Source organism: Carassius gibelio, chromosome A7 (genome assembly GCF_023724105.1).
Source record: "Carassius gibelio isolate Cgi1373 ecotype wild population from Czech Republic chromosome A7, carGib1.2-hapl.c, whole genome shotgun sequence".
NCBI lineage: Eukaryota > Metazoa > Chordata > Actinopteri > Cypriniformes > Cyprinidae > Carassius > Carassius gibelio.
Genome location: NC_068377.1, coordinates 24792476 through 24819625, shown reverse-complemented (window position 1 = coordinate 24819625; position 27150 = coordinate 24792476). Strand labels below are relative to the sequence as shown.

Genomic DNA, 27150 nt, shown 5'->3' with positions numbered 1-27150 from the left:
TTTTAGGAGTGAACTTTTATATCTCTTTTAACTAGCAAGAGAATAATGTAGACAAAAGAACAAAATTAAGAGATGTTATTTGTGAAATACATTTAATCCCTAAATATTTGGGCAACAAAACCAGACCGAAATCTATCATTGGTGTGTCGGGGTAAAGAGAGCTTTAGTTAAAATTGTCTATTTGGAGGTATCAGATAAGTACGAGATCCATTCAACACAACAGTTATATCTGATATCTGATTCAAATACCCTGATGTGTTGTAACAACAACAGCTCATTTCATAAACAATTGTTTCGCCTTCATAATATTTAATAGTTAGAAGATCATGCTTGTCTTTTCAGGACCCCGAAAATTTGTACATGCTTCAAATGAAATCATTGCATTTTTTTTTGACAAGTACCAGAAAAAAAACCCAATACCACAATTAAAGGCATACATTGTCTTCACATGGTCATTAGTATATTATATAGCTGTACATATTACAAGACACATTTTTAAGCATATCAGCATAGGCAATATCTGCTAACAAGACAGGGTTGCATAATGCATGTAGTAAACCACGAATCTGATGCATCAGGGATGAGCGCGCTTCGTATGTGGTCTAGAAGAATAAGTGCAAGATACAGACATGTACACAGGCATAGTAAGGGTGCAGTCACCAGTTTTCAAAGTGAATAGTATTTGTGTGCCACCTAGTGAAGGAGACAAGGTATTACAGCAACTACATCTGTGGCAGTAGAGTCCAATCAAGCCTGTCAACAGATATCACACTTACATAAGCACCACTCCTTGGATTTGCAGTTAAGCGATATAATATAACACATCACAGCTATGACATAGGCGGTTCCATTGAGAATCAGTCTGATTTGCTAAGTGATTAAGGGATAGGGTGTTTCATTTATAAGGCTAGTAGGTATGCATGAATCCTCTCTATAGCTTGGATGATTGTAAAAGAGGGGCAGAACTTCAGTGACTGGGGCAGTGAATGTTCATGTGGTCACACTTCTTAAATGATGGCTATGTAAGAAAATAAATTACAGTATTGAGAAAGAGAGTGTAGATTGTATTGGGCATCAGGAGCTCTAGGCTTTTGGCTTTCCACAGCAAGAATGCTGATCTAGGATCAGCTCTCTCGTCCATGTGATCTCACATATAAGAAACACAATGATCATAGATCAGTGCCCTTTCTGCCATTAAAGGAATATTCCAGGTTCAATACAATTCAAAGGTTAAGTTCAGTTAACATTTATGGCGTAATGCTGCCACAAAAACTAATCTTGACAGTTGAAAAGCGCAGAAACCAATGCAACAGTGGGACACATAAATTGTCCCAATCAAAGTGAATGATGTACATTTCTGGAGAATTAAAAAGCAGAAATGTGTCATTTTATAAAAGCACTTACATTAATGCATCTGTTAAATCTGGCATATGCTTTGAGTGGTGAAGTTGTTTTAAGTAATACATTTTAATTATAATAATTTTAAGTTGTAAAGTTATAAAGAAAACGCTAAACAGTGTTATGTTAAACAGTGAGTATTGTAATGTTTAGGAATCGGCCTCATTACTTCACTGTAACCCAGAATGTTGATGTTTTTGAAAGAGTGGGAATATATATATATATATATATATATATATATATATATATATATATATATATATATATATATATATATATTGTATTTTTGAATGGTTCATGCGTTCCACTGTGCAATAGACGGAGCGGAACATGGAAAACGAAGTACACCTGGGTCCTTAACATTCTCAATCCTTTTACTCTCACTTCCAATAAGCACTGTATTCTGACCTTCTCTATCATCTAGCTAACACTGTTTATTTAGTGGTTTCTCAGGGAGAAACCTGAACATACAAACAGCAGTCTCAGAGAGGAAGATGGACACGAGTGTTCAATATCAGATTCATGCTTAAGAGTCATACAGGGCTGCAAATATATACAGTTTATACATTTACATATGAAAAGAATGACATTAACCGATAGCAATAGCAGAACTTAACAGTTAACACAAAAAAACTACAAGCAAAAAAATTTATCCATTCTTCATGTGATAATATACTCTCTCTTTCTCTCTGTGTGTGTGTGTGTGTGTGTGTGTGTGTGCAAGTCTACAGATCTCAACTGGTCTTTGCCAACTACAGCGTGAACAATAGCAGACTATTTGTTGGTGGTTCAATGGCAACATTTGAACAAAAATGCACACAAATTATTCTGAGACTCCAGGAACTGGATAGGTTGACTACATGACGAAACAATGGTAGATACAAAACAAAATAGGAGATGGTAGATATAAAACACTATTTTTTTTTTGGCTAATGTTTTAAAGGTATTTTCTTGCCCCTCTGTTTCAGTAAACAGGGCTGTTCCTGATGCCACAGCAAAGCACCATGCTGAAAATCATCTCGAAGATCTGAAAGAAAGAAAAAAAGGAGTAAAGTAAGGGAAAAAAGTTATACAAGCAACATCAGACGCTAGTAGAATATAACTTAACACACAGGACTCGGACACACTCACCATGATAATAGCAACAACCAAGGCAGCAAAGCCAATCAAATAGAGCTTGTTAGAGAAAAGGTCTCTGATCTTGGGGTGACAGCTCTGAAATATGGACAAACAGGTTTTTGTCATGCTTTGTGGAATGATTTGGATGAGAATTCCTGAATATGAGGGTTTACTGAGGGGAGACTTCTTACTTGAGGAATTAGCATGTCTGTAGGACAGCTGTCTTTGTACCACATTTCAGCAAGTGATAAAAAGGATCCTTTGCCACAGCAGTGAAGCTGAAATCCAGAGATGACAGTGATTAGAAATATGTCTTTAACATCTTGACTATTTTTTAGTTTGAGAGGAGTTTGAGTGTGAATGAGAATGTGAGGACCACTTACAGTCTCATGAAAGACCTTCAAGACAGTAAGAGCAGTCTGCCTTTGCTCTTTGGTTGTAGCTGAAAGGCTTTGGTCATGCACAGAGTCATAGAAATTGATCATCTCTTCGGAGATCTGGGAAAAAAAAGTATAATTACAAATAAGTAAACAGATGTTTATGTGTCAGCTTGACACGGTGTATGCATGTGTGTCAGAGAAACTGACCTTGTCTTTGTTCATGAATCCCCAGATTCCAGCAGCCACCTCACAGGCAAACAGAAGGACCAGACAGGCAAAGAACTGTGGGAGAGAAAGAGAAGCGCTGTGTACTGTATATGGTCAGGAGTCTCTCACTGAATTCTCAATTAACAACAATGTGGATTCATTCTTTAGAGAGAGATTTAAATGTTATACTTTTGATATGTGTTTGTGTGTAACTGACAGATATTCATTAAAATCAAATGCACCGTGTGACGAGTGGGGCAGGACTGAAAGCCGTGGGAACAGAGCCAGGCCTGTGGAGTGATTTGGAAATCTGAGTCCCATGGAGGAGATTGGAAGGATACAAAAGAGGAGCGACGACAGTGAAGGACGAGAGAGGACCAGGTCTGGGCTTTATTTAGTGTTTTGGTTTTGTTTGTGTGCGGCAGTCATCCGCGAGGGACTGTCGTGCTGTTTTGTGTTTATTTTGTTATTAAAGCTGCAGTAGGTAACTTTTGTAAAAATGTATTTTTTACATATTTGTTAAACCTGTCATTATGTCCTGACAGTAGAATATGAGACAGATAATCTGTGAAAATTATCAAGCTCCTCTGGCTCCTCCCAGTGGTCCTATTGCCATTTGCAGAAATACATCGCTCCCGGTTGGAAACAACCAAGACGCAAGCAGTTGTGTTTATTAACCGCTAGAGTGTCAAAAGTTACCGACTGCAGCTTTAAATTTGTATTTAAATGTCCGCTGGTTCCCGCCTCCTTCTTCCGGTGATTATGAAGTTTTTATAGCGTTACACACCAGTTTACAACTGATGCATACAAGGGGCACAGATGTTATAATTGGTCTTCCCTAAATGCAATAAAGTTGAAGTACCTAAATGTAAAACTATTACATTTTTACACGATTTATTAATAAGGTTCTTATTAATGAGTTAACCTATGAAAGTGTACCTTAGTTTACAATGGACACCAATAAGTATGGATTGCCAATGGCAGTAACAGTGACAGTGACAAGCAACCAATAAGCTCAAGAAACATTTCTTGTTATTTAAATGCTTAAAAATGTAAAAATTTGAAAAAATCTTACTGAGCTCAAACTTTTGAACTGTAGTGTAAAAATAATGATATAAAATCAAGTCCTGGTACCTTAACAAGTTCAGTGAATAGCTAAAATAATTCAATTGAATCAGCCAAAAAAATCTATATTGTTTGTTTGTTCGTTTTTCATTTTTAACAGGGTGGTTTACAGTCAAAGCATAACTTCCAGTCATTGTTTGGCATCATGTTATTCGAGGAGTTTGCCGAGGTCAGGATTTGTTACTCACTGTTCCGAGAAGACACTGGGATTCCTGTATGGCTCCATAGCAACCGAGGAATCCAACAAACATCATCACAGCACCGACAGCAATCAAGATGTAGACACCTACAAGAAAGAAAGCATGATGTGTGTTATCAGAAAGGAAAATCCAAGATCCCTAAACAAAACTAGGATCAAAGCGTGAGCTATAAAGAGGTGCTTCATTACACTGAACATCCAAACTATATTTGACGAGTCACCCAGTCCGAATGCTTTTAAACGAGGGTGCAGTACTTCATCGTGACCAGCAGAAGGCACTATGTGCTCACTTTAATGAGGAGGTAAGTGTACAATAAGTTAAAGGACAACTGGAGAACATTTGGAAGTTTCCATTCCCTCATTCACATAAAAATGACTCAAGTCAACAGCAAATCAGGATTCTTTTATAACATGGCGTGCACTGGTAAAAGGAAAAAAGAGAATGAAAAAAATAAGTGTTAAAGACTGTAGTTTTTTCTTAGAGAAAATGACTCTCTCTTCCTTTTCCCAGTGTTTACATCGCACAGGCTGAGTGATAACTGCTGTAAACAGAGCAACCCCTGTAGTCCTGAGGATGCAGAAGCAGTGTTGGTGTGGTGTCCAATGGCAGCGAACAAACAGACAGACAGTGAGAATAAGAACAGGAAATCTCACTCTTAAAAAAAACAGCCATTTGCACACTGAAACTGCTGTGACTGCTGTCACTCGTTCACTCTTGTGTGTTCGCTTCTGTATATTATTTTTTATCATTTTTTTGTCCCATTTTCATTTAAATATTGTTTTGTTTATTAACACTATTAGCTATTTCATTTGTTTTCTCCAGCAAAATAAAACAAAACAAAGATCCAATAAACCTGTTGATTTCTTTATGATTACTTACCCAAAATCAAGAACAGTTTTGGGTTAACAATTTTTAAAAACGCATTTTCTGCACTTAACTTCTGTTTTTGGTTAATTTGCATTTCTTTTCTTTTTTTAGTTTGACATTTTTAGCCATGGTTTCATTTCTCCAGAAATAAATAATAAAATAATAATCCAAGTTGACTAACTATTCTAAAAAACTGCTTCTCTTGTCAGTCACTCCATGGACATACCGCACAAGTCGCTGTGATTTTGCCAAGTAAGACATGTTCCTGGACCAACATCTTCAGATGATCCTGGATCAACATTATTTTCCAAAAATATCAATTTAACCCAGTCCCTACCCCTAAACCTAACCCTACCCATAATATATTCCTAAAATCAGTGGGAAATGATAGCTGATTAACAAGAGTGTAGAAGCACTGATTTTAATCCTAAAACAGATATTTCTTGAAAAGTTATATCTCAATTCTGATTGGTTGATTGGAATGTCGTTCCAGGATCAACAAGGATGTTGATCCAGGAACATGTTGTACTTAACGAAATCATGCTCACCATACAGCACTCACCTTTTTTATTCTACAGAACCCGTTGTTTCCCTACCCAAAATCAAACCATTTACAAGTAGAACAGTACATAATTACTACTGCAGTGTTAATGTCTGCATGCTTATGATATTGTATTTATATTGTAGGCATGCTAAAAATAACTTTTCAGCATCACTGATTTAAAATCACTTTAATTCCTTGCTCTGGGAGTCTTCGTTTCTCCATATCTTCTTCAAATTCACTTGATCTTGTCCATCCAGCCCTCTCTATCACACTCCGGCCTTCATAAAGACACACCCAGGGCACTTCCAACTCTAATGCTGCTGGTGACACAAACTCATTCTCCAAAGCATAATTACATTTTGTTTTTAAAACATCTAAATGTACTGATGTCATTTACTGACTGTGTCCATTCCCTTGCAAGAGAATAATAATAAATAAATTAAAATCAATGCAGTGTGGGAGGGGACTGACCGAGTCCTGGCTCCATTTACTTAATTGCGGTGGGTAAGGAGCTAAAGGAACTGCCACAGAGCCATTTTTCAGTATGACAGGCCTGAATGGAGTGCTACGATGTGAATAGCATACTAAACAGCTGCATAATACCCACCACTCTCCCGCTCACACACTTTCACTTTTTCTTTAAACAAGCCACTTCTTTTTGCTTCTACTATTGACTAGCTGAGAAGAGTGTAACAAGTTCAAGACGTTAGAGAAGTTTCACGTAGTCTAAAAATAACTGATTTGAATAAGCAGAAGATTGTAAGGATATTTGTAGGCCAGGTGCTTCCTGATGAGCGTCTTATGACACAATAGCACTGAAGAGACCCCTGAATCGAGGAACGGGCTCCACTGTCTGCATCTCTGTCTGAGTGCAAGTGAGTCTCGGAAAGAGTATTTGAATTCATGTGTGAGTGCAAAGAAAGTTGCCAGATGCAGCTGCTATTTTCGCTAATTCGAAGAGCAGACATCTGGGTCTTGGCCAGTGAAGAGGGACTGAGAGAGAGAAAGAGAGAGAGAGAGCTGGGCATGTCACATGAGGAAACGAGCAAAGAAAAAAAAGACATTAGGTAAAAAAAAGACAGGAAAATATGATGTAGAACAACACGAAAAGGAGGACTGTGAACAAAATAGTATGAGATGATTGAGACAAAGGTGGTAAGGAAAGGAAGTGAAAAAATGCGGATCTTGTTTAGACCATTTTCAGGGGAAAAATTAAGTCATTTCAATGTCAATATAACACAATCAGGAATTTCAACCAAAACTGGAAAAAAATAAAATAATTCACAATGGGTTTAAGTTGGTCACATGGATTCATCACGTTGACTAGAAGAAAGCTGCTTGGTTTCAAAGGGACTTTTGTGTGAGCTGTGCTTCATACAGCACAGCACTATTGACAATAGACAGTTCAGTCTTTTTACCCCCAAAATTTGCAGAAATTCACACCATAAGAAATTTCAGATGAGAGCACAACATTTCCCAATGAGTTCCAACTGTTTACGTGGATCGACCCATCAGAAAGCTGCTTGGTTTGAAACTAATTTCTGTGTTAGCTATCCACTACACATCGCCGCACTATTGACACCTGAAATTTTGCTAAAGTGACTTCACCTCAAGTGTGTAAATGGAATAGGAAAGTCAGGGCACATCCTGCAAACTTTAAGCACAAACAGATGATGCCAGACTTCAGAGTTGAACCACAATAGAAGTAACGTAGACTAAACATGTTCCATACACTTTTCGCAATTCACCACATGCTAGTGACCACTCCTCCGTTGTTGAAAGACAGTGGGTGCACCTAACAAACTTACTCAAATCTTGCTGAAACAAACAGCGGATGGGTCTCTGTCTAGAGGGAGACATAAGAATGACACAGATATATAGTTTATCTATGACCTGGAATTGTTTATTCAGCAATCGGCGATAAAACATCACCTATACGGAACATCGTTTTGTAGGGAACATGTTTAGTCTGTGTTAATACTGAGTGGAAAAGCTGCAGTGAGAGAAAGAGTGAGCGAGAGAGAGAGAGGGAGGGAAGGTGGGTGGCATGTTCTCAGACAGCAGGCAGAGTTGTAGTTGGAGGAGGGGTGCTGGGATGTGTGAGCAGATATTCCTCTATTTTTTTTTTCTTCTCAAGAGACTGTTTTCTATAACTTGTGTCCTTTGAACACACAGCGACATCTTTGCTTTTGAAGGTCCAAACATGTACATTTGATTTGGTCTATTGTGTCTACACCGAGTGGCATCCTCCCACTCGCTCTCGTGAAACCAACACGGAACCCAGACAGCAAGCAATTTCATTGCGCACACACCAACCTCTTTCTCTACTTATTTCTCTACTAATGCTTAAACATCAATCATGAATTGCGATGTTATTTTTTAAATTTATTTAATACTACAGAATCAACCAACATTTATTAGGCTACACTAATAAATGTGATTTTAAGGGTTGAATTAAGTGGAAATAGCTCCTTATGGAAACAATTGCATGTTAGCACGTTAAAGGCCTGTGGCTATAGCTTTGATAATGACTTTCTTTTCCTGTTTTCCTTATCAATATTGCCTTTTTTCTGATGATGCTGCCAGCTCCTTTTCCTCTCAGTCATCAGTATTGACTCAGTCTCACAAAGATGTGATATAATCAGGACCTTTGTGTAGGGCTGCGCGAATAAATCGCATGCAAACGTTTCCGCCAAAATAAAACCTGAGAAGAAGCGAGATTAAAAGTTAGTATTGTAATTTTACTACTGTTCTGTAAAATACAGTAAAAAGTATCATTATAATAATGATACTAATCATTACAACAGCTCTGTTAATACATTTATTATAACATTCACACATAGCATTCAAATTAGGATCTGTAATGTTTTCTAACGTTTTAAACAAAGTCTCTTCTCAGCAAGGCTGCTTTTAATTGTACAGTAAAAATACCTGCCTCATTAAAGAAGGGGTCAAGTTAAGTTCTATAAAAAACTGTGTTTGGTATTCAGTCCAGTGTTGATGGTACGATATCCAGAAACTATGACAGTAACTACTACAGTACAAGGAGAGAGTTGGTACTCTCCTTTCACAAAAGAAAAAATTAAATCTTTTTTTGAACATGTCAGGAAGTAACAGCCCAAAACTGCATTCTTAAGATATGACATTCAAATGTGAAGAAACATGACAATCCGATGACAGAGAATATTGAGAAACACAAAGGGCCATGTCACAATACTTCAGGGTCACTTCATAAGAAGGAAATGTGGTGTTTGCTCAGCTTCGACCTTACGAATACTGCAAAACATGCCATTCTTATGGAAAAGCAAAGCATTAGAACAATTAATACTAACTTGAAATTATTTTTTGGTCTGTATGTCTGAAAAGAACTGAAGATAAATACACAAATGTAATTATTTATTTTAATCTTTCTATTATTTCTTTCATTTTGTTGAAAATAAATGCCTTTCCGATGAAATACGAGATTTGAAAAGGGAGAAAAGAAAGTTAGGCAAAAGGCAGATTTGAACACAGGCTGATCACTTCAAAACAACATTCAATTTACCATCTACTCCACTGAAGCTGAAGTTTGCTCATAGTTTTGTTGACTAGCTTAACCACACGTTGGTAGGCAGAGTTGGTGTAAATAGCTTCTTCCAACAATGTGGCCTATTTGCACTAAGTGTAAATAGACACTCCGAAAATCAACACTGATCTACTGGAGCATTCCACATTTCAAAATTTACAAAGGCACACTCCTGCTTTTTCCTTATGATAATTAAAACAGGAATTAATGTAAATAAACATTATTAACGTCAACAGCCAAAGTTTAACAGGATTATGAATGTAACTACCTGAAAGAGATGCAATAGCTTCATCTTGGGCTTTTTTACTTGTTCTTTTCTCTGTGCCAGACTACTGATGTCTTTTTTCCAGACATACCGTAGCTGTTCATTGGGATCATTTGCAGTCAGCCGCAAACATGAGGAGAGAGAGGCGATGCGGGAATGTCGTGTCACATGTGCTTATTAGCCTACTGTAATCACCGTAAAATGATTTTTTTTTAATAGCCTAATTATGTGTGTGTATATATATATATATATATATATATATATATATATATATATATATATATATATACACACATTATATATATTTCATATTTATGAATATGCATATGGTAATATGAATAGTACAAAAGTTTATTAAGTTTAGTATGTCTGTAGCTGTCTATTAAGCAAGAGCATACTGAAGAAAATTGCATTCGTTTTGCATTCCAAAGAAGGCTATACAACATACCCACTGCTTTTGAAAAAAAAAAAGTAAAAAAGAAAAAGAAAAAGTATAACATGTTTCTTCCATTCATTCCAAAGATATACAGTGGTTTTAAATATATATTTGGTCCCACTTTATATTAGGTGGCCTTAACTACTATGTACTTACATAAAATAATAAGTACAATGTACTTATTGTGTTCACATTGTATTGTAAAACACTTTTGCTGCTATTGAGGTGGGATAGGGGTAAGGTTAGGGAGAGGGTTGGAGGTATGGGTAAGTTTAAGGGTGGGTTAAGGTGTAAAGTATGGGTCAACAGTGTAATTATAAATGTAATTACAGAAATTAAATACAGATGTAATTACATGTAGTTTTTTTTTTTAAATATAAGTACAATGTAAAAACATGTATGTACACAATAAGTACATTGTACTAAATTATTAATTAAAATGTAAGTACATAGTAGTTAAGGCCACTTAATATAAAGTGGGTCCATATATTTTTTTTATAAATACTGGAAAATATAAAAATATGTACACTACCATTCAAAAGTGTGGAATTGTAGGATTGTTTTTATGTTTTTGAAAGAAGTCTCACCAAGGCTGCTTTTATTTGTATTATTATTATTATTGTGAAATATTACTACAGTTAAAACAAACAGCTGTTTATTAATTTAATGTATTAACATTGTATTCATGTGTATGAATGCATTCATGTGATGGCAAAACTTATTTCCAGCAGCCATTACTCAGTTTCCAGTGTCACATGATCCTTCAGAAATCTTTGTTATATGCTGATTTGGTGCTAAAGAAACATTTATTTCATGTTGGAAACAATCCATAATAATTTTGTGGTAAAAAAAATAAAATGAAAAAAAAAAAAAAAACTTTTGAATGGTAGTGTATTACTTTGCTTGTGTATTGCTTGAGTTATCAGTGTAGAGGACAGAACAGGACTGGCACTGCAGAAAATTCCTTATTGTTGAGCCTTATGAACAGTTGGCAATGTTGTGGACCCAGTCAGGAAGTACAGCTAGAAGAAAGACCAATGGCATTAATATCACATTTGTTTGAGTCCTGAATCCAGTCTTATCCGAACCCTAGTGTTTAAGTACAGCAGCAGTCACTCATCTAATTTAGTTGCTATGGATACATCCCTCCCCTGCCATAATGGAATAATTGAGTCACCCGCGCCAGCTCCATTCCCCTTCACACTCCGCAGAAGGCACTTTCAAGGAAATGCTAACCTGACCACACACCACCATGAGGCTTACACAGTGGCTGATTACTCAAGAAAAGATGAGATAAGGGGAAGACGCTCAAATGTTTGTACAACAAAAACAATTATGAGTCTTTGGATATTTTTAGTCACAGAGTTTATGTTCACCTGAAGTGGTTTCTAAAACATAATCATGAGAGGTAAATATCACAACAATGATTTACAGAAATGGATGATTGACTATTTAATATTTATGAGTGCTTATTCTTTAATCTCATACTACAGTATACATAGCTATAAGATTAAGTGATGATCTTTTAAAGAGACTAGTAAAGCAAGCACAATTCTATTCAGTGCAAAAAGCTTCCCCTCCTGGAGCCGTCTACCGCTGATGGACTTGTGTTTTCTCACATTACACTCCATAAAGAGCAAGGCAGGGTGTGTACAGCTGCTGGCTGCAGGCCATTTCCTCACATTAAGATGTTGAGAGCTCTAATGTTTCATCTGCAGCTCCTTACATGGCATCTTTGCACTTTGCAGACAGACAATAGATCACAGTACACTTGTTCTGTATCAACCTGAGTTCTAAACTGTATTCTGTCATTCATCATTTGCATTGCGTCATTCCCTTACATCTCTTTTTCGCTATTCTGCCAAGTGCATGTCATATCATGGTAAACAACTCTTGAATTGGCTGTTTCTGTGGGTTTGCTTTCCGATCTAATACCTTATAGAAAAAATCAGCTGTATTTTTGTTTTCTGACAGTTTTCTTTATTAGGCTGCCACATGTTAGGATACCCCCTCCGCCCCGGACAACTGCCACTCCCACGGTGCTTGAGCCCTCAGCTGTTCTCAGACATCACGCAGGTCACCCCCTGGGCTTTTATAATAGGGGCTGTGTCTCACTGAAGCACTAGAGCTTGATGGTCAAAAGGTTAAGGCCCTTATATAATAATAACAAAAAAAAAAATCTTTTTTTTCTTATGGGGTTAAAAGAATTTTGAAATACCTGAGCAGCAGATTTAGGGACCAACATGGAAAGTTTGCTTTGGCAAGCTGTTCTGAACTCTTGAAAAATTTGATGGATTTTGTTTAATATTATGCCACAACATTTCTTCTAAAAATAAAGAAAACTGACATCTTGAAAAAAAATTATAATAATAATCTGAAATGTAAAGTTTTGTTTTGTATCTGTATCTGTATATTTTCCTGCTAATATTCAAATTAAAAACTGATATTTTTAATTATTAGCCTATTATATTTTTATGAATTAAGAAAATGTTAGTTATAATAAAATATACATATACTACCATTCTCAGTTTTACAAATTCCACCAAGGCTGCATTCATTAGATCGAAAGATATTATTTTAAAATAATTTACAATGCTAATATATTCTAATACACTGATATGGTGCTAAAGAAACATTTCTTATTTTTAGAAATGTTTAAAACCGTCGTACTGCTTAATATTTTTGTGAATTATTTTTTTCGAGATTGTTTGATAAATACAAATCTTTTGTAACATCAATGTATGTGGCTTAGGAGGAGCACGGAGGTCAAGAGGATTAACATAAAATAGTATTTTATAAGACATAAACTCACACATAGCATGGAGGGTAGACATCAACAATACCAGACACTGAACTGAGGACAGGAAACACTATTTATGAGCATGACAGACGAGGGGATGACGAGACACACCTGTGATCAATAGAACTAAACGGGGACACCTGGAGTCAAATAAAACCTACATGAGGAAAAAAAACACACACAAAACACGGGACAGAGTCTGAAACATATAATTATTTTGTGAGAAAAGTATATATTTGAAACTATTCGAAAAACTTTTTTTTTTTAACTGAATGCTATTCATGATTGAGGACTCAAGCTCTCACTCCCCTGGACTTAAACATGAGTCAGTAATAAAATTGACACAAAGGTGGAAATGGGGTGGTGAAGGGATGCCTACAGAATTGTCACTGGGGTGAGTTAAGCAGCCATTTATGCATGCTTATTCATGCATCGTGACTGGCAGGATTAGACAAAAATGCTACTCCCAAACCTTAGTTTAAAAGCTCCTATAAACTAAAATTATCAAAATGAGTTTCAAATGAAATGAAACACAAATATTTAGTTTCAAGCAACCCAGTGAGGGGTGTTAGCACCTATATTCACTTATACATACAAGATGTACATGCACTTAAACACACAGTTAGTCACATCTGTAACCAACTAGCCTTAAATGTTCAGGAAATACTTAACACGACTCACTGGGAATTTCACATTTTCCAAACCCTAAGCAGGGCCGCATGTATTAAACTCCTCCCTTTAGCACACATAGCTGCAAAAATATCTCCAACTGAGCAAAACAGAGATAATATTCTGCATTCCAGAAGAAAGAAAGTGAGTGTGTTTATGTGTATGATGGGGGTAGGGGATTGGGAAAGAGAACATACAGAACAAACCCTGTGTAATTGTGGCTCTTAATCTAGATTTTCCTGTTTCCATTAGTTATATGCTCATTAACAAATATGTTGAAAATACTACAGTAGGTTTCACTTTTGGATGAGTATGAGCCATGTGTTCTCCATAAAGCAGGCAAGGTGATCTAGCTGGCAAGCCTTAAAGACCGATGGATAAGAGAGGAAAGGGGGAAAGCTACATGGAGGTTTTTTAACAGCCTGAGAAAACAGCCATCTGTTCTAAAATGAGCAAAGCTGTTTTTATACAAGGCATTTATGCATATTGCAACAAAACATCAGAATGGTGACCGCCTAGTCTAATTACTCATTAGTGCCTCATTACGAAATGCTTTTAAGTCATACATGTACTTTAATGTGGCAAACAATATTTATATTATTAATTTTAAATATTAGAGTATATTTTTATTCTGTATATTTTTCATTGAATGTTGCATTTTAAAAAATACCAGCTCAAAGCTGGTAAACAACGGCCTACTACATGACTCAGCTAAGTCAAGCCAGCCTTGGTGGTGCCATATTTAAATCAGCAAAACTTGCAATAACAATAATAATAAGCATTTTACATTTACAAAGCGTTAAAAGTTCTCTAGAAAATGATCTAATAGAAATGTCAAAAGATGAATAAACTATTCCTTTAAATACTTTTTTTTTTCAACACTTTTGCTATAGATACGAGAAATCGCTCTTGAAATAAAGGTCCAGTAAGGTCTTATAATAGCTTTGACATGAACTGGAGAATTGTTTACCCACTTGTTAACCTCTGTTCCTTGACAGGGACAAGTCCTTCCTGAATAAACAAAATGCTTTTAGCAGTCACCATCAGAAACAGCCCACTTGTGCATCTGTAAGAGCCCTTGACACTAACTTTCTTATCTCACAAATGTCCAAGTGATCCATCCATTGGAAGTCAACTGATCTTTAGATTTGTATTTGGAAAATCACTTGTCATAAATCACTAGGAAGAAACTGAACCATCTATATGGTTGTGAAAACCACTTTTATACCCTTAAAAAAAAAAATGCAAAACCATCAGCTAGTCCAATAGTTAACATTTCTTCTGTTATGTGGTTCAACTGACTTCCCTTGTGGGTGAAATTACAAAATTAATTTGGGTGTAGTCACTACTGGTTAAAATGCTGCTCACCAACACAGTTATCCAGTGAGCTAAATATTTATTGAGCAAAATTTTTCTTTCTTTATTTATTATAACCCTCTGAGCTCTAAAGGTATTTTTGGGGCCTGGAGGAGTTTTGTCATGCCCTGACATTTGTGCTTTTTTCAGTTGGTTATAAACATCTAAATGGCTAAAGTCTAATCTCACTGTAATCAGAAGACACTGGGCTATAATAATATGTGAGCAGCATGTATGTATATTATTGTGTTTTTGAGAAGAAAAAAAAAAGTTATGCGTGGTAAGTGAAAAAAACGAAAAAAGTTAAATCACTTGAATAAGGCTATAAAACACATCCAGAAATTATGTGAGAATCATCTTGTTTACTCACTCACAGAAAACAAAATATTGATCTACATTTTCTAAGACACTTTCTGTGTAGAAAGGGTCTATGCGAGTAGGCGTCAACTATCATGAATATCATTGTGATTTACACCTGAGAAGACAAAGGCCCACATAATGAGCTGCATAATGAGCCTTTCAGTCAGGTTTGTGACTGAGAGGGAAGAGTTACAAGAAAGATTGTGAGGACAAAATAAATGTATAGATTTTTATGTTTGTAGTTTATTAAGAATATATTTAATTATCCCACAAAATATACACTTGTGAGAGAAGTTAAACAGTTTATTCGGAACAATCAAAGCTGAATTTTTAGCATCATTGCTCCAGTCACACACTGATTTTATAAAAAAAAAAAAAAAAAAAAAAAATGTGTAAAAGAGCTGAGAATATTTTTTCAGTTTTTTTTTTTTTTTTTTGATAAATTGAAAGAACAGCATTGTTCGTTACATTTGTTACACTTACATTTATTTGTTACATTAATATTATTTACATCAAGCTTTTGAATGGTATAGTGCATATTGTTATTAAAACTTCATAATGTTTCACTTGATTATACATTTAGTCAGGAATTATAGTTTGGAAACATTATGTGAAACCTAATACAAGTATATAAATAAATAAAAAGAGACTTAGGGCCCCTAAGTCACATAAGTTCACATATCGCACCTAAAAACATGTGGAAAACACTAGGCGCACCACTTTCTCCTTCTTTCCAAAGCGTTCGGGCAGTTGCGCTCCTGAGGCATCTGCCGTTGCTAAGCATCCATGACCTGCTCTCTCCATGAAGACACGGAAATTTCAGCAAAGGATAAATGGATTGCAGCACTAAAAATAGCTTTAAGTAGCTCTGCTACTAAATTTATTTCAAAATGGCAATCCATACAGCTATGATCAGCTGTTCCTTCATTTTGGCTGAGCTTTCAATGTTGTTACGGGAAAGGATGAAGCTCATTGGTTAGTTCTTGTCACATCACCTGCGGTGCCAGCGGCATTCTGAAAAGTTGAGATGTTTTTAACTGGAAAAAACGAGTGCGCCGCACCGCGTGCGTGTCGCAAACGTGCCGCTTCCATTATGAGCACACATACCATGAACCTACATTGGAAATAACCAACTTGAGTGCGCAAAAGACGCGATATGTGAACGACCCCTTACTCATGTTTATCATCACATGTTCTTGGGGTGAATTATGTCTTATTCCTCTCATCGCAAAGCAAAAAGTTAAATAAAAAAACTTGTCGCTGCTTTGTTTTCTGTTGTATGGGCGTATTCAAGCCGCGTGCTTCAGTGAAACATTATAATCTCAATAGCGCCCATAGTTCAGCCTGTGGGCATGATCACATTAGAAGATAATGAAGGGAGACGTGAAAAACGGATATCGCGTTGTTTTCATATGGATTACTTTATCGCGGAATATTTGTTTTCAGTAGCTCTTGTTTAGTTTAAAAGTAACCATGTCAAGCTTTCTATAGATATATCTCTCATGTCTCTTCGTTGAGTATTCACAGAGTTACAGTTCATTTGAATGACGTGTTTGTAAATAAAGATCAGCGCAGACAAAGGCTGCAGACAGCACACCTTGTTTGTTATCTTTATTTTATAAATGCACAAAGTTCTGTTGTTATTATGTCTGTATACAAAAAAGTACACCTTTTACAGATTCAATTGATGTATTTCTCTCATCTGTACGATCAAAACTGAAAGTGTAATTTAAGTTCTTTTCAGGGTTATCAGGAGAAAATGCCTCATAATGTGTATACGCGTTAATCGACTCCAGAGGGTTAACACACATACTGCATACATGTAGTAAAAAGGATCTTTGTGCCACTTAAAAACAAAGAAAATAAAAAGAAATTATGCAATAGGAATCACTAAGCAAGAGCAGCATTTGTGTTTAACACCACTGTGTTTATTCTTAGCGGCAGTGTGTCTGTTCACTCACTGAAAATACTGAAACTAGTGATAGAAAAAAAAGAAACTGAAATCAGTAATTCAATTTAGGTACTAGGTGATAAATTAAACAAGTCCTTGTAAAGTTCATTGGCAACTAGCTGCCTGCCTCTCAATATTTCAGCTGAACAAATTTTATATACTGCTTTTGCATCATTTATAGTCTAAACAGAGTGTGACAATGATTTCAGCACTCCAAAACTATTTATCCAAAACTTTAAAATATTTTTTTTTCTTTCTTCTCCAATGTTTTCAGTTATCAAAATTTCAGCTAATTAGAACTGCTTATAAATCATGTGTGCCACCCAGAGTTAAAACTGAGAACACACAATTAATCCCGGGTAAAGAAATGTGTTCAGATTATTCATACGAGACTTTGATAAAGTCAAGCCACTTCATGTGACCACATAAAGTGGTAGGATTTCAGACTGGGTTGGGAGACTGAGGAATGAAAGATGGAAAATAAATGAGACTCAATGAGAAAAGAGGATAATAATGGGAAATGGAGAAACTGATCTCTTACTGATGTAGAAGGTTCTGGGTGCTTCTTCGCCCTCATACTTCAGTTCCAGAAGACTGCTTGTTTTATTGTCATGACGAAGCCAGAGTGAAACCCCCAAGATTACACAACCAGCCAGCTATAAAAAAAAAAAAAACAGAGAGAGAGAAAGAAATGCTTTTAACACATTTGGTCACACTGTTATTAATGGCGCAAACGAAACCAGCAAGTTTTTAAGCTTTCACATATTTTGACAAATTTCTTCCTCATCTTGACTCTTAAAGTGGTGTGTGGATGCATTTTGTCAGTCTCCTTGCATCTATTTCTTGTAGTCTGCTTATTTTCCATTCAACAAAGAGAAAGCGAGACACATTCTATGAGGTGGGGGAGGGAGGGATCTTGTTACCCCATCTAGAGGCCCATAGTGCTGAGAGATAAGAATATCAAAACATCACTGTACACCACAACGGTATGGTCGAGTCCGCTTTCCTCTTCACATGGCTCACAGTGATGAGAAATCAGTTGAGCGAGCCTCATAAACACATGGCACATTTACGGGAAAGGGTGCTCACAGACTTTTGTGGCTAGGGGGAGTGAAAGATAGAAAAAGGGGGAAAAGGAAAGAGGGTGAAGTGGGAAAGTTTGGGGTGGGGGAGGGGTGGCTGCATGACAAGAAGCTGGGTTATCTGGCTTTATTTATACGGCTTTATTTACAGTGAATTCACTGTCAAATCAGACAAGAGCTGGGTCCTGTGATAGCAGCTGGATCTCGTCAGGAATGCGCAGGCTCTGTGGAGAAATGCAGTGCACAGATAAAGAGCACTAGTGACCGCAAAGAACCTGGTGGGTGCCGTTAGAAGCAATAGAGATCTGGCTACACTGCACAGCGGAAAGTATACCGGAAATGTGAGACAGAGCCAAGACCATTAGTAGGAATACTAGGATGGGCAAAATGCTCAGCTCTGGCTGTGAAAACAAAGAACTTGTACATACTTCCTTTCCATTCTCTCGTTCTGTTCCTTCTTTTATTCAATAATCCAACCCGCCCACCTGTTCTACAGTACATCTGTGAACAGCTGAATTGCCACAGCTATTCACCCCAGGTCAAACTAAAAGGCATTAGTCGGTGCGGATCTTACACCCCACATTCCCCATAAAGGATCATGAGAGAAGCACTAAGCACTTTCTCTTCTGTCTAAATGTTTTTTCCCATGGTTATTAGTCTTTCACACCTGTTCATGTAAAAAGAAACCACAGCACTCTTCTACACAATAAAGACAGAGGATTTTGAGCATTTATAACAATTGTTAACAGTAGGGATTGGTATTGTTAAGATTTTAATGGTTTTACTACTCTTACCAATTCTGCTTATTGATCCGATACTTTAATGATACTCTTATCTTTATTTTTTGTTATATACATATATATTTGTAAATGACAGATCATTTTGCTGGATAAATCCCTTATTCCTCAGCTGGAATCATGCAGCATCATGCACTGAAACTGCAATTTGGACCTTCAGCCGGTTGGCTATCATTTAAGTCCATTACATGGAGAAAAATCCTGGAATGTTTTCCTCAAAAACCTTAATGTCTTTGCAACTGAAGAAAGAAAGACAAGAACATCTGAATGACAAGGGGGTGAGTAAATTATCAGGAAATGTTTATTCTGGAAGAGAACTACTTCCTTTAATTTGCCTAATCTTGTGCATTAGCATGCTGGATATTGTGTGAGGCAGTTTATCTATAAACGATTTCTGAGAAAGGAACCTTCTCTCCAGTTAAACAGGGGAGAAAACTCTTTTCCACAGAGAGTAGAAGAGTGAGAGAAAGAGTTCCTTCCATTTCTCTTACTGTCTTTCTCACTCTCTCCAAAGGCTAGTTAGGCCCATTCCAGAGCTCAGGCAGCCTGCTGCTTAGCAACTGAGTAAACAGAGGGCCAGCCAAAGGGAGAGGTTTGGAAAATGATGCTTCTTGGAGAAGCTCTGTCACTTCCAGCAACCTGTCCTCAGTGGATTCCACATTACATATTTTCACTCATAATGAGTTCGGGAATATCTGAGTAAACAGAGATCCCTCTAAACATCAGAGTTTCCAACTGACCAGAGGTGTCAGGGGAAGTTATAACCAGAATAAGCCATAACTCTTGTGGGGCCATAATTCCATACGTTAACTGAATTTATGTAGGAAAAAGCAGGAAATGCAATTTATTTTGCAGAGCCAAACACAATGATTCATGTAATAATAATCTATTTGTCTTACAGGATATTTGGCCCTATTACAATCTATTACAGAAAATAATATGGAAATCCACGCTAATGCTTTTAAATAAAAGCTTTTAAATAAAACTCTGCATGTAATAACCTAGAACACTGTCTAAGACTCGATGGCTCCTCTGTCGATTCTTCATCTTTAGTAAGGAACCTAGGTGGGCTACTTGATAGCAATCTTTTCTTTGAAAGCCACATTTCTAGCATTTGTAAAACTGCATTTTTCCATCTCAAAAATGTAACTAAATTATGACCTATGCTCTCAGTGTAAAATGCTCTCAACGTTAATGCGTTCATGACCTCAAGGTCAGATTATTGCAATGCTTTAAATGGGTGGTTGTTCTGCACGATTAGTCAATTCAAAATTTTCCTACTAGAACCAGGATGACCATATTAGCCCGGTCCTGTCAACACTGCATTGGCTCCCTATCAAACATTGTATAAATTTTAAAATCTTACTTATAAAGCCCTGAATGGTTTAGCACCTCAGTATTTGAGCGAGCTCTACAGTGCATTACAGTCCTCCATGCCCACTGCACTTCTCAAAACTATGGCAATTTGATAATACCTAGAATATCAAAATCAGATATTCAGATATCAGATATACTTCAGATATACTTAGCTCCCAAACTCTGGAATAACCTACCTAACATTGTTTGGGAGACAGACATTTAAATTTAAAAGATAAAAGAACCATCTCTTTAACCTGGCTTTCACATAACACACTAACACATTTCTAATATTAAAATCCATTAAAGGATTTGTAGGCTGCATTCATTAGGAAACCCGGAACCAAGAACACTTCCCATAACACACAATTTATTTGCTACATCTTTAGAAGAATGGCATCTATGCTAATATTAGTATCTCTTATTCTGAGGTCACTATAGCCACCAGATCCAGTGCGTATCAAGATCAGATGGTCACTGCAGTCACCCAGATCCAGTACGTATCTAGAGAGAGGACCCCTACAGCCCTGAATGTCAGTGGAGACCAGGACAACTAGATAAACCCCAGAGACAGATCCATAGTCAAGAACTAGTCTCCTAGACGGCCACCGGGACAAGACCACAGGAAACAGATGATTCTTCTGCACAGTCTGACTTTGCTGCAGCCTGGAATTGAACTGCTGGTTTCGTCTGGTCAGAGGACAAATTAGTTGGGGACACTTCATTTCCAGAGATATCGTCAACTTGATTGAAAAGATACTATTAAAACTGAACTGATCTGGATGATGACATCACTCAATTCAATGATGAACTGCCTTTTCCATTATTGACACACTATTTTCCTTTTTAATGCTGTTCAGTTGCTTTGACACAATCACAACTTTTTTTTTGTCATTTTGTTGTGAATTTTAAAAACAATAAATGGCCTATTTAGACAGAAAAAGCATAGACAGTGACTAATCAATCATTGCAGAACTGACACTCACAAAATGCTTGGAGATAAAAGGCTGCAGGTTAAAACGGTTGTATGAACAGCAAGCTAAAAAAAACATTTTAGCAGAGTCCAAATAGCTGATCCTAAATTGGCATTGAAACTGAAATTGCAATCTTTCATATTTTATTTTCTATTGTGACTTCTAGGTGAAAAAGCTTCTCACATTTGAAAAAAATAGATGTGATTAGATTTTATCTACTGGGAAAGGATTGGGTAGTTTGATTTATGCTTTTGGAAGACATTTTTCCAAAGTGACGTAGAATAACTGAGAATCAAACCAATGGCTTTAGTGTTGCTCTAGTGTTTGAGTTACGCACTGAGATGATCATCTTCACCACAAATGTACAAAAATGGGGTTTTAATCGTTTAAACTTGATTACATACAGTACAAGTGTATCAGCTGTAGCACGTGTTTTCAGGGAACATAAGACTTTTTTACATAAAACTAATTACATATGTCAATGATCTAGTTCTCATGCTTTAATTATCTGTAGTCTGGTCAACAACATTTTTTTTTAATTTGATTTATCCATTTACTAGGAATAATTACTATACACAGCCAAATACCATATTAATAAACCATACATCATTAGTTTTAGTAACCATTTTGCTTATAAGCCATATAGTAGCTCTAAAAATAAACATAAAGCTATTTAACTATGGACCATAAAGCATTCCTCTGATCAGCTTGATCATGAAGTAGTAGATTTATTAAAGATTTATTCTTTATTACAATTTACTCCATTTCTAGATTACTTATCACAGGAAGCCAGCTATAAACAATTTTTTCCTCCTTTATAAGTTAGTTGCCAAGGTAAAACCACTTGAGGCCAAGGCCTTGACAGAGTATACAAAAAATATTTTGGGCCATGTTGCTTAATATTTCCTGCAACATGAAGAAATTAGCATCCACCCTCCCACACACACTTCTCCTTATCTCACACACAGTTATCAGCCTGTGTAAGTTAACTTAAAATCAGAGGCCCCTTCTCATACTTCTCCCTTCTGTTGCCAGCAGTATGGTGCGGCTTCTATTTTTGGCTCATGACCCAGTGTGAGGTGGTTGTAGAATACTTGGCATGTCAAAGCATGAGGCTAAGAAGTAGAAGGCCCAGACCTTCTGTCAAACCCCGCACCCACAAAGTAATGTCAAACTCATCCTATGGGCTTGGCAATGGACTCTTAGATCTAACACCCTCTTAATAAGTATTTTCGACCACCATCTCTCTGGGTCAGTTCTCAAAGCAAAATTCCTCAAGGTAGTAAACCCTCACGCTGTTTTGCCATGTTCATTTACACATGAGGGGTCTCACCTCCTGTTGGGCCTTTAGAGAAATCATCATGGGTATTAAACCTATTAGCCAGCGGGAAAATAACCCTCTGGTTTATGGTGAAGTTGGTTTCTTGTTTCGCCACAAGGTTCATATTGGCTTTAACAGTTAGTGTCTCAATGTGCCTAACAGCCCGTTCACGTCAAAGATAACTGTATTTGCATACACATCAATGGACAATCTGTTTATTCTAATGCACACTGTTGACAGGTTGTCCACCGCTTTAAATGCTCAAGCGTGATCAAGCTGATTTTAAAGTCAGGTGGACTCATAACCGGCTGTCAATGTTTTTATCATTTATCAGCTGGGAAAAATTGTTCTGGAAGTGATTTTAACAATGTCGATCATATGTGCCGTTATCGTTATAGCTGTGGTTTTGATAGTTTAAGCATGAGCTTTAGTTATGTTGTCTGTTGCTTTAAATGCTCAAGGATTTTTAATATTGGGTGAAAAAAAAAACATTATTAAAGTTATTCCAGCAATATTCTTCCACTGAGTCATTACTGTTGAAGCTTAGGAGTGGACTTATCAAATCTCATAGAAATAGAATGATTATTAAAACTTTATGTACATAAGATGCATCCGAAATCGCTAACTTCCCTACTAGGTGAAAAACTGTATGTGAGGGGAGTAGTAGTATGTCAAATTAATAGTATAAAAAAAAACAGTAGGTGAAAAGTACCCGGATGACCTACTTCTTCTGCCTGGATTCTGAAGTGTACATTCGATGGACACTTTACTATCCCATGAGGCCATGGGAGAAGATTTATGAATGATAGTGAAGTGACGCAACTGACACAGGATTGTTAAAGTCTCTTTAAGACAAATCATGTCACACTGCGGCCATCTTTGCTGCAAGTGCAGCTCTTATCTCTTTGAATGGGGAAACATCATATTCTCCAAAACTGTTCACCAAGCTTAAGATTAAAATTCATATTTGAAATCACCAATGAAATCTGACAACAACTGTCTCATAAATGTTGTTTCTTTTACTCGTTTAGGGTTAAAAAAAACTAATTTATCAGGCTAGACCAGCCAGTGCACATGCGCAGTCCTTAGCGCACATCTCAGAATGCTGATTATTTCTAAAGCAACCGGGACTACTTTCGGCAGCAGCAGTGACGCTCTGACATTACCAGCTAAAGATTGGCTCTTTCACTCAGAAACACATTCAAAACTCTACGAGTGACACATCTTAGGTATTCTAAATGCTGTGGCCCAATTCGAATATTATCCATCCTGAATAGTATTCGAAATTAGAATTAGTATGTCCAAAACTGTAGTATGTTGAAATGAGTATGTGAGAGATTCCCAGATGGTTTAGTCAGTAGTTGAAGTGCAGATCCTTGCACAGTCTAAAAGCTACAGTAATATTGCCCACAAAACATTGTGTGGTGGACAAGTAAACAATAACAACTACAAACACACATAAAAAGTGTAAAAAAAAAAAAAAAAAAAACTAAAGGATGGCAGATATATGAGACAGGTGGACAGGTAGAGAAAGTGATTTGAGTAATAAATAATATCTAACCTGTTGAAAAAATATTTATTTTATGTCCTCGTTAAATTTAATCTGCAGCAACATTGTGAACATTTTTTTAAAGAAACATTTGGTCAATGCATTATGTATATAAGCAGAGTTCTTGGCATGATAGACCTGCGACTGGCATTTCAACGTGCCTCTTCTTTCATATCCAATACGGTTGGAAATTAAATTAAACTAAATATTGATAATGTTAACTTTGACAAGATGATTGACAGGGCAGTTTAAATGGTGACAGGACCACGTAACTAAGCAACACAGCGTCCATTAAAGACACAGTAATGACAAAGTAGTATGTCTGATAAGCTTTCATACTATTCTGCTTCATACTCAAGTATAGTTTTTCTTCACCAAATTAGTACATACTTTTAGGGCATACTATAAGTAGGCAAATTGGGACGCAGCAAGTCTTTGGGATTGGTCATGTGACAGACAGTAACAACATGGCGGATATAGTACGTCCCAATTTAATTCATACTACCCATATTCATACTATATACAAGGTACTTAATGGCCGTGAATTAAATTTTCAATGTAGTACTCAGACACGATTTGCTTAGTTTTAGCACTTATCATTATCATTTAGACTCATGCTGTGATACTTTCTTAGGCAATTATCTGTGCAGTTACGCAATGCTCTTTTCATTTCTTTAGTATAGAAATCACCTACCAAGAGACTAATTTGTAAACGGAAAAATGTGACCTGATTATCAACCAGATTTTGTGGATACACTGTAAATGTTTTACCAACAATTTAGACAGAATGTGCTGTAGATAAGACAAACTGGAACACAGTAAATTACACTTCTAAAGAAACCCGTCATGACTGATATCTAGCTAGACTGTTTATTTAGAGTAACGTTAACAAGGGCGTAGATTTTCTTTTGACATTGGTGGGGACATAAACCCAAGTAAATTACCCGCAACAATGAAATTAAATGAGATGTAATGAAATCTTGTTGGTGGACGCCTCGCCCCTCGTCTGTTATTTTCGCTTTTGAGGTCTTTTCGCTTTGAAGCTGTGCTTCGTCTTTATCGTTTTGTCTTAGCGATTCTTTAATAGTACCATCTACATAAAACGTCTGTATTTAAAAAAAAAAAAGATTTGCGGTGAATTAGTCATAGTAGAAATTAAAGGGGCATCTTCGTGTCTGTCATCAGAGACGCAGGTTAGTTTCCAGTTCATAACAGCTGAAAACATCAAGGCTAAACAAATCCTCTTAGTAAGAGACCAGTGGCGGTTTCTCAGGCCACACGTAGGACCATCGCAAAAATGAATGTCTACTTACCCAGAAGAAGAAATTGAAGAAGAAGAGCAAGTATTTGATGCATTTCGTGCAACCTTCCACGCCCATGGTGTCGGGTTCTGAAGGATGTTTTAAAGCCGGTTGACGAGGATTGTCTCGATGAAGCAGCCGTTATGCAGCGCTCGCGCAGACTGAACTCCAATCCCCGTCTGTGTTGCTGCTGCTTTGATTCCGTCGACTTGAAAAAAAAATAAAAAAAAATGGGGCAACACCCAGTTTCCTCCCCCTTAGAGAGTCCCCCTAAACGCTGACGAATAACAACATATACCGTACACAAATATTAATTATTAATTAAGTAGTGAGAAGATTACATACTCGTTCAAAAATAAATTAGCTGCCTTTAATTCACAAATAGGCTATCGCAAATCCTCATAATTCAAGGTTTATCCCAAACATTTCTGAACAGTTTGATCTGTCCCATTATTTACAAATTCGTATTGGGTCGTTAAAAAAAATACATCGATGTCCCTTATTGCATATACATATAAAAATTGTGCCTTTGATAGCCATGTTTACTTGCCTTTTATTTGTGCAGAATTAGAGTATGTCTCCACCTTGTGGCTGTGAAGGAACAGAGCTTTAGAGATTTAAACAAGTAAAGCTTTGGAGCTATGTACCTTTTCGTAAGGAGCAAGACAAAGATAACTTTTATTTTCTCACGTGAACACTAACTCTCTCTCTCTCTCTCTCTCTCTCTCTCTCTCTCTCTCTCTCTCTCTCTCTCTCTCTCTCTCTCTCTCTCTCTCTCTCTCTATATATATATATATATATATATATATATATATATATATATACATTAAAATATACAAAGTTCCACAGTTAATTGTAAATATTGTAAAGACATTTTTGTTGAGACTATTACCATGTAAAATATTAATAAATTAATTAATCATCAATTTTTTTTTCATCATCATGAAAATCGTCAACTGTCAATACTGCTTTCTGCCTCATGATGTCAGTAATATTCTCGATATAACATCAGTTAACATAGTGAACAGAAGGAAGGTTAGTAAAAATTGCATTTAGCATACAACCTGTCATACGTTTATGAATACAGTTATATTATAGTATGTTCATACAGTTATTTTTATATAATAAATTAATCCCTAATATAATTTCGGGACTCTTTTAATTTTGACATCCTACTTTTTTTATTGTGACATAATAAAGTTTATGATATCATAACAAAGGTTTGTGATATTAATTCAGTGGATATTACAAGCAGTATATGAATTTGGAGGTTGTTGAACATTTTGACTGTCAATGATAATTCCTACCCCAGTGTGAGTTAATGGGTTTCTGACAATGGAGGTTAAGCCCATGGGACCATATCGCAACAACCTGTGAGTGGACATTATCTTTCCTTTGAAGCCTAATTGCTTTTCCTCCACAGCAGAATAGGATAATTTGTGATAAATCCCATTATGTGTTTTCTGAGATGAAGCACGTACTGTAATCTGCCTTTAAGTTGTCAAAAATGACGATTAGAGGAAAAAAC

The 27150-nt window shown here is 36.4% G+C and overlaps 1 protein-coding gene across 1 annotated transcript; it reads right to left on the bottom strand.

The window, feature by feature from the left end:
• Positions 1-75: 75 nt before the first annotated feature.
• Positions 76-25852, bottom strand: LOC128016916 (CD81 antigen). Its single transcript, XM_052601873.1, has 8 exons — positions 25635-25852; positions 17784-17898; positions 4418-4515; positions 3105-3179; positions 2901-3014; positions 2709-2795; positions 2530-2613; positions 76-2425 (listed from the first exon to the last, which is right to left on the bottom strand). Exons 1-8 carry the CDS (start codon positions 25698-25700, stop codon positions 2363-2365), a joined length of 702 nt encoding a protein of 233 aa, XP_052457833.1. The 5' UTR covers positions 25701-25852; the 3' UTR covers positions 76-2362.
• Positions 25853-27150: the final 1298 nt, after the last annotated feature.

Coding starts and splice junctions, on each gene's coding strand:
- LOC128016916 (XM_052601873.1), bottom strand. CDS start 25,700: ATGGGCGTGGAAGGTTGCACGAAATGCATCAAATACTTGCTCTTCTTC. Junction 3,015..3,104: donor GATTCATGAACAAAGACAAG/GTCAGTTTCTCT, acceptor TTTTTTTCCCAG/ATCTCCGAAGAGATGATCAA. Junction 2,796..2,900: donor TGAAGGTCTTTCATGAGACT/GTAAGTGGTCCT, acceptor TCTGGATTTCAG/CTTCACTGCTGTGGCAAAGG.